The sequence below is a fragment of the Pelodiscus sinensis genome, chromosome 9 (assembly GCF_049634645.1).
Source record: "Pelodiscus sinensis isolate JC-2024 chromosome 9, ASM4963464v1, whole genome shotgun sequence".
NCBI lineage: Eukaryota > Metazoa > Chordata > Testudines > Trionychidae > Pelodiscus > Pelodiscus sinensis.
In genome coordinates this window covers 30,183,445-30,191,865 of record NC_134719.1, presented here as the reverse complement: position 1 = coordinate 30,191,865, position 8,421 = coordinate 30,183,445, and the positions used below count along the sequence as shown (strand labels likewise).

The following is an 8,421-nucleotide window of genomic DNA, read 5'->3' as shown; positions in this document are numbered from 1 at the left end:
TTAAGGCTAATCACTGAAAGTAAGTTGATGGGAATCCATAGAAAAAGGGCGCTTTGTGCACAAGTATGGGCTATTATGCAGCAACCTACGCCCGTGGGCGTGTTTTCTACACTTCCCAGGCAAGTGACTGTCCTACAGCACGAGGGACACTAAGGGCCTCTTCTATCCCTCGCTTTCATATCCCAAGCGGAACCAGTCCCAGGCCTTTCCCCGTGTGGACTCGCGGCAGGGGTTGCCCAGCTCTTCCGTGCCTGCCGACGCCTTTCCGAGTTGCCGCTGAGAGGAGCCGGGCTTCTGGGCAGGGGCAGAGCCGGTCCTGAAGGGCCGCCCCCACCCCCGCGGGCAGGGGCACCTATATGCTCGGGGCGGGGGAGGAGGGGCCGGGCAAGCGGGGAAAGGCGCGTTCCCTGCTGCTTTCCGCGGCGGCCTCGTGGGGGACCCTGGCTCCGTCTGCACCGGCCCCTCTCGCTCACGGAACCTTCGGCTCCGGGCCGGGTTTCCGCGGCCGGTGTCCCCGGTGCCAGCCCCGCCATGGCGGCGGAAGGGAAGGATCCTCTCGGCTACTTCGCGGCCTACGGCAGCGACAGCAGCAGCTCCAGCTCGGACTCCGAGAGCGACGAGCCGCGCGCCGCGGAGCGGGAGGCGGCCGGGGGCGCTGGGGAGGCGGCCGGGGGCAGCCCGGGCCGGAAGCCGCGGCTGCCCGGGCCCGACGAGCTGTTCCGGGAGGTGTCGCGGCCGCCGGCCTTTCTCTACAACCCGCTCAACAAGCAGATCGACTGGGAGCGCCGCGTCGTGCGGGCGCCCGAGGAGGTGAGGCCCGGGGAGGGTCCGGGGTGAGGCGCGCGGCCTCCGCCAGCGGCGAGAGTCTCTCGGGCAGAGCCCGGCGGGGAGCTGCACCGCGGTGAGCCCCGAAGCGCGGCCAGCGGCAGAGCCTCTCCCGCCCCGGGGAGCCAAGGGCTGGGCGGCATCCCGAGTTGTCAGGCTCCGGCCCGCTAGCCTGAGACACTGAGCAAGGCAGCGCCCTGCCGAGCTCGCCAGCCCCTCTTCCCGACAGGTGCGCTGGGAGGAACCACTGGCCTGCAGTGGGGAGCAGTAGGAGTGAGCGCTGTGTGGCGGGAAGGGGAGAAAATAAAACAAAAGTGCTGCTCTGGGTCAGGTTTCTCCCCACAGAGCTCGTTGCATCGCCGCTATTTCCTTTGCACTGGCAGCACCGGGTTTTAGTTTTATGGCTTTTCCTCTTGGTTGCTTTAGAATCCGAAGATTGGAAGGAACCTGGAGAGGTCATCAAGTCCAGTCCCCTGCACTCACAGCAGGACCAGGGGTAGGGATGTAAACGACTAGTCGACTATCCGATAAGCAAATGCTTATCGGATAGTCAACTCGACTAGTCGCTTCCTCTTCTCCCTTTCTACCTTTTATCAGAGAGAGGCAGCAAGGGTGGGGGAGCAGGAGCTGGTGCTGGGGGGGCGCAGTCTTAAAAGCCGTCTCCATGGGATGGGAGTACAGGTGCGGTGTGGAATTGGTGGCATTTCCATCTTTGAAATGTAGCAAGAGTGGGGCTCTTGCTACATTTCAAAAGCAGAAGCACCGCAGGAGCAGACGGTGAGTGGGGGACTCAAGCAGTCCCCTGCTGGTCCCATGCTCCCTGTTTTGGAAATGTACAAGAGCCCCCTGGGGCATGGAGCACGGGGCCAGCAGGGGACTATTCTTGTACGTTTCAAAAGCAAAGCAGGGAGCCAGTAGGCTTTTGCTACATTTCAAAGGGGGAGATGCCCTTATCAACTAATTGAATAGTCAATGACAATTGCAACGACTATTCAATTAGTTGATTAATCCTAAATTTAATATCCTTAATGTGGGATGGGCAAAATACAGCCTGTAGGTCATCTCTGGCCCACTGAGCCCCTGGATCCGGTCCATGGGAGGTTTAGCCATACTCCCTAGCTGTCTTGCTCCTGCATGCTGCTCAGAGTAGTTCTTTGAACATTGAGAGCATGCGGGGAGACAGAGAGCGACTTTACATGCTGCCTTTGTCCCCAGCACAATCTTACAGCTCCCACTGGCCGTTTCCAGCCAATAGCAGCTGCCTGTTTGCACGCTGCATGAGGTGTCCGTATCTCTCCGGGCTGACAGTGTTCAGAACTGCACGTGATTCCTACAGCTGGTGTAGGGGTATGGAAGACAGAGACCTCAGCTGAAGAACTTGCTGGGGTGTTGGCCAGGAACCACCCAAATAAGCACCTCCTGGCCAGAGCCTGCGTCTGGCACCCCAGACTCTCCCAGCAATCCTCTGTACACCCTCTTGCATCCCATCCCAGGTCACAACTGCCTCCCAGATTCCACACCCCCTCCTTACCCTCATCCCTTACCATATGCTCCTTTCTACCACCCATCCTCCATTCCAGACCCCACACCTCCTCCATTAATAATGTGGATAGAGATACTTGAGTAGTTGACTAACCATTAATCTTGGCTTATTGGGTAGTTGAGTCACTACTCGACAACTTGCTTCCCCCCACCTTTCTGCCTCTGTATCAGAGGCAGCAGGGAGTAGGGGGGAGCAGGAGCCAGTGTTGGGGAGAGCTGGCTTAAAAGGAGGGGAGGCAGAGCTGCAGCACTTCCAGAGCTAGCGTGAGCTAGGACTAAGGGCTTGGGCCAACTCCAGGAGCCACCCATGCTGTAGCTCTGCATTTTAAATGTTGTAAAAGTCCAATAACTCTTACTGCTTTTAAAATGCAGAACCGCAGTAGGTCCTGAAGTCAGCACAAGTTAGAACTGCTCAGGCCCAGTTCACGCTGGTTCCAGGAACTACCTACTGCAGCTCTTTTCAATTCTTTGGAGTGTACCCCCAGCAAAAATTATTGCTCACCCTTGATTTTGACCATCCCTGACAGGTGATGATTTTCTAACCTGCTCATATAAATCTCCAGTGATGGAAATTCCACACCCTCCCTACAAAATTTATTCCAGTGTTTAATCACCCTGACATGTAGGACGTTTTTCCTAATGTCCAACCTAAATCTCCCTTCCTACAATTTAAACTCATTGCTTCTTGTCTTATCAGAGGTTAAGAAGAACAATTTTCCTTCCTCTTATTTATAACCAGGGCTCAACAATTAGGACAATCTACTCGCCCATGGTGAGTAGATTTTAGCTTGGCACGGCGCCGCAGCACAATCAACGCATGTGCAGCGTGTCAAACCGTGCGGCTGGCGAGCAGGGCTCACTTGTCAAGCCCTGTTTATAATAACAACCTTTTAGATATTTGAAAACTGTTACCACGTTCCCCCTTGGTCTTCTCTTTTCCAGACTAAACAAACCCAATTCTTTCAATCTTTCCTCATAGCTCATGTTTTCTAGACCTTTAATATTTTTTGTTGGTCTTTTCTGGTCCTACTTAAATTTGTTCACATCTTTCTGAAATGTTGGGCCCAGAACTGAACACATTACTACAGTTGAGGCTTAATCAGCACTAGGGATGTTAAAATTGCTGAAATTTTCAGCGGTTACATGGACCCACAGCCAGCTCCCCAGGAGCTGATGTGCACCCTAACACTTCCCCCCCCCACCTCACTCCGGTAGCTTTCCCGGTAGCTTTCTCCGTGTCTACAATACAGTCCAAGAATTTGTTGGATAATCTGTGCCCTGCTGTGCTATTTTTCCAACAGATGTCTGGAAAGTTGATGTTCCCCACCACCACAAAGTCCTGTGCTTTGGATGATTTTGTTAGCTGTGTTTATGAAAAGAAAAGAAAAAAAAATAGCCTCATCCACTTCTTCTTCCTAGTTAGGTGGTCTGACGTAGACCCCCAACCATGGCATCACCTTTGGGGGTTTTTTTTAACTATTTTTATTTTTACCCTGATACTCTCAACAAGTCTGTGTCCTGTATCCATCTCAACATCTGTCCAAATGTGTACATTTTTAGTGTAAGAGACTACACTCTTTTTTTTCCCCTTGCCTGTCCTTCCTGAGGAAGTTGTACCTTTCTGTATCTTGGTAATGTGTTTCCTCAAGTCTCTGTGATACCAACTATGTCATAGTTGTGTTTATTTACAGGCATTATGAGCCCTTCTTTTTAGGGGAAAGGTTCTTCCTCATTTGATCTGACCAGGGTCCCTCAGGTAACTGTTTTTGGTACTCCAAAGATCAGATCTCCTTTTGTTTGATGCTCCCGCTGCTTTATTGCACTGCGTTGTTGTAAATGGTGGTGTTTTCTTCAACAGCCTCCTAAGGAATTCAAAGTGTGGAAGACTAATGCAGTACCACCACCTGAGACTTACAGTATTAAGGAAAAGAAGCCTCCACCACCTCCCGAACTTGATATGGCAATAAAATGGTCTAATATATATGAGGACAATGGTGATGATGCTCCACAGCAAACAAACAAAATTAACTTTTTACCAGAAGAGGAGCAAGAGCCTTCAGAATCAGGTGGGTAACTATCTAATCTAGTGAAGGGCCTGGGGTTGCCAGCTTTCTGATTGCAAAACACTGAACACCCTTGCCTTAAGTCCCTGCCCCAGGCTTACTCCATCTCTAATCCCTCTTCTGCTTGCTTTCCCCTACTCTTGCTCACTGACTCATTTTTTCACCAATCGGGGTTGGGGGGGATGAGGGCTCTGGCTGAGGGTTTGGAATCTGGAGTGGGACCAGGGTTGAGGTATTTGAGATGGGGGAGGGAGAACCAGCTTTGGGCTAATGGTATGGGCTCTAAGGGGGGGGTAGAAATGAGGGGGTTGGAAGTGTGGCACGGGGGTTGGGGTGCAGGCTCCAGGCGATGCTTATCTCTGGCAGCTCCTAGAAGCAGTGATATGGCCCTCCAGCTCCTAAGGGAAGGGATGGCCAGGGGACCTGTGCGCTGCCCCGTTCACAGGCACTACTCTTGCAGCTCCCATTGGCTGCGGTTCCTGCTCAATGGGAGCTGCAGAATCAATGCTTGAAGTGGCACCTGTCACAAGCAGGGGCAGAACACAGAGCCCCCTCCCCCACGCCTGGAAGCAGAAGGGACATGCTAGCTGCTGTGGCCAACCAGACTTTTCTAGTGGCCTGACCAGCAGTGGTGACCAGAGCCACTAGGGTTCCTTTTTTGACCAAGCATTCCGGCTGTAAACTCGATGCCTGGCAACTCTAAAAGGATGTGAAAAATAAAAAAGGATGGTTCTTTTTGGGGTATATTTTGTGATCTGCTTTTAGTTTGGTCTTCCTGGTTTTCCTTCCTCCTCCTCTTCCATGATGGACAATATCTAATATATGGTAACTTGGTACTATACAGTGGCTCAAGAAGGATTACGTGTAAAATCCTATTTACAAAAAAGTCCTCTCATTAGGATGGAAATCAGAATGATTTAAATTCATTTTCTAAGCATGTATTAAGAAACTCACCAGAAAGGGACAAACTATTTTCCAAGCAACCATGTGCTATAAAGCTAAATTTAAGGTTGTTGCAGGATGCAGTCTGAGGGAGCTCAGTTACATTAATTATCTTGCAGTTGATGTCATTAAATAGTCTCTTGCTCAGATTCTGCTGTTCCAAAATCCTGTTTGAATCTTCTTTGTAACCAAACACTTGTTACTGTTATATTGAACTTTTAACTTGGAAAAAGAGATGAAATAATAATAATGCAATACATATCTGATCTTAAAGAGTCAAGATGCTAATAGGATTCCATGTAAAGTTAAAGTGACCAAATTTCATAAATCCAAATTTGTAACCATTGGTAGCCTGATAATTCAAGGCCAGCCCTACAATTATTAGGTCATTAAAAATGTGCTATCTGCTTTAATGAACCAATAGTAAGAATAGTTCCTACATAAAGTGTTTCTTTGATTTCTCTTTCCTCTCCAGAGAGTCATGACCTAATGTGACCTTGCATTCCCCCATCATAAATGTACTAAACTTAACATCTGAATAAAAAGTGAATTTGCTGAGTACTGTTACATATGCTTGAAGGAAAGATCTTAATACAAAATACAAGTCAGGTGGTACATGTCAGCAAGCTCTGCTGTAGAGATCTTTGAGACAAGACTACTGGTGGCCTACTTTTCTTCCTCCTCCTCTTGTACCTCCCTAAGTCAGAACAATACTATCTGGCTGTCTTATTTTCTTCCTCTCTTCATAAAATTATATTGTCCGAGGTTCAGTGGTAAGGTTAGATCCATAGTATCTCAGTGTGCATCTTGTCTTTCCTGGCATGGATTGAGGCTGGCACTGAGATACTCTGCTCCGCTCCTCATAGCATCAGCAGAATGATTTCAGCTCCTGCCTCTGTTAAAGAAGCAATGGTGGGGTCTGCACAATATCTTTCATGTTTAGTCTCTAGTTTATTAAAATCTTAATTTCAGACAGGTTTTACATTAAAAACTGAACTACTGTTGTGTTTCCAGAGATAGCTGTGTTTCAGTGGTAGGCCAAGCTGTTTGTAACTATGATGTTCATAGAGTACTTTAGGATAAAAAGAGCTGTGTAAATGAAAGATTTATTTTTTAGCAGAGCATCTACAATATGTGTGCCTAAACAACTTGATACCATAGGTTGGAATCAATATTGAATTGATTGATTGAAAAGATTGAATATTCTTTTTGTCAGCTACATAATAAATGTGCTTGTGTGTGGGAGTAACTCAAGTCATAGTGTAAAGATTGCAGCTAAAAGTAGAAAATGTTTCTTTGGAGCATCCAGTATTGTGTCAGATATCTGTGAGGTACTTAGGCTTGTTCATTGAGAACTTGATTGACAAGGGGAGCACTTTCTCCCATGTGCTGATTGTCTGTTTGCTCCTGTTCGCCTTTCTTCCTACTCTTCTCTTCACCTGCCCTGTATGTTCACCTCCTTCCTTTCCTCTTCAACACTATCCTGTCCTCCTTCCTGTGTCTCCTCTTAATAAAATCCCACCCAAAGAATAAACAGAAATTTTACAACAAACATGAAATTTGCAGACTGTCACTCTCTTCTTGTTTATAATCTTTCTTCCTATCCTTTGTTTGTCATGTCTATTTGCATTGTTAGATGTTTGCGGCTGGGACCGTCTTCTGCTGTTTATAAAGTGCCTAGCACAACAAGCTGTGGTTTTGATTGGCCCCTCATCACTGCCATAATAAAATTAATAAATCATTCCCACTATGACTGTGGTCCGTTCCAAGTCCTAGTGAGTCTGGTTCTTCTGAAGTGGAAGAATAAATTGGTTTGGCGGGAGGGTAAGGTATGTGACAAAACATCTATAACATCTTTCATTCCAGCTTGAATTCACATATTGTATTTGCATTAATTGATACCATCTTTTATTTAAAGATGATGAAAAAGATGAACCGGCTTCTGCTAAGAAACGCAAACTAGACACTGAAGAAGAAACTAAGAGGAAGAAGCAATAAGTAGGATGTACTGCATTTGGCCCATTATGGACACTTCCCCTCTGCTGAAATGGGAAACATTTCATACTTCCCCCTAACTTATATCATGTATGTAGAGACTTCTTTATTTCTGTATTTGCCATTTGGAAAGCACAGGAGTTCATGGATCAGCATAGTGATAAAGCTTGTATCCATTGAACAGAAGTTAAATCCGTGTGATCAGTTTATTTAAAACAATTTTTTAAAGTATTGCAATGAATATTTGTGCTAATACAGGTTATGGAGCTTTGTGGTATTGTCTTTATCCACAAACTTGTGATGTGAGCTTTTCTCAGCTGACCTGTCAAAACCTTTTATAAAGGAAAGTATTTTTAAAATGTTGTTTTAAGTAATGTACATGTTTTATGAATCTTGTTTTGAAATGTATGTAAAGAGTGTAAATACATAGGTTACCTGAAATAAACTACATGTGAAAATGTATATAGCTTAATTGTTTAACAGAGTGTAATTATGGACAAATTCTATACTGTTTGCATTTCAGCAATGTGTTGAGGCTTGACAGACTGTTCAGATTTGATGTGATATAAATTGAGAGTTACTACTCCTTTTACAGCATTTGCCTTCAGCAAATTCCACTTTTCAAGTAAATTGTTGTGAAATCTATACCATCATGTTATTGCCTGCAGCAGTGGCTCATGGGGTTAAATGATGAGAGGAACATTGTCAATATTGAATAATTAAGTCAATTTGTGTTTTCTCAAAGTAGAGAACAAAACTGACATGCATATTAAATACAAAAGTTGTCATGACTCAACTTCACCACTCAATAATTATTGCCAAATGCATCCACTTCAGTGCAAAACAGCAACAAGAAGCTCAAGTGAAATGTATACTCAACTTGAAACAGGAGTTCTGCAGCAAGCAAACTGGCCCTTTTTCTTGCTCTCTCTGTAGAATCTAGTTAAGCAATATGCCCTGCTCCCTTACAGGATCAGAGGCTTTATGCATATCTGAGAAGAAATGGTACCTAGGACCTAATCATGCAATCAGAAATTATTCAGGTCATACTCTA

The 8,421-nt window shown here is 46.4% G+C and overlaps 1 protein-coding gene across 1 annotated transcript; it reads left to right on the top strand.

Annotated features, from left to right (window-relative positions):
* Positions 1-220: 220 nt before the first annotated feature.
* On the top strand, positions 221-7,829 carry C9H1orf52 (chromosome 9 C1orf52 homolog). Its single transcript, XM_075936380.1, has 3 exons — positions 221-810; positions 4,226-4,433; positions 7,291-7,829. Exons 1-3 carry the CDS (start codon positions 532-534, stop codon positions 7,368-7,370), a joined length of 567 nt encoding a protein of 188 aa, XP_075792495.1. The 5' UTR covers positions 221-531; the 3' UTR covers positions 7,371-7,829.
* Positions 7,830-8,421: the final 592 nt, after the last annotated feature.

What these genes read in the sequence shown, in the direction of transcription:
- C9H1orf52 (XM_075936380.1), top strand. Translation starts at nt 532, where the DNA reads ATGGCGGCGGAAGGGAAGGATCCTCTCGGCTACTTCGCGGCCTACGGC. An exon ending in TCGTGCGGGCGCCCGAGGAG is followed by an intron (nt 811 to 4,225) that starts GTGAGGCCCGGG and finishes TTTCTTCAACAG; the next exon opens with CCTCCTAAGGAATTCAAAGT. An exon ending in GCAAGAGCCTTCAGAATCAG is followed by an intron (nt 4,434 to 7,290) that starts GTGGGTAACTAT and finishes TTTTATTTAAAG; the next exon opens with ATGATGAAAAAGATGAACCG.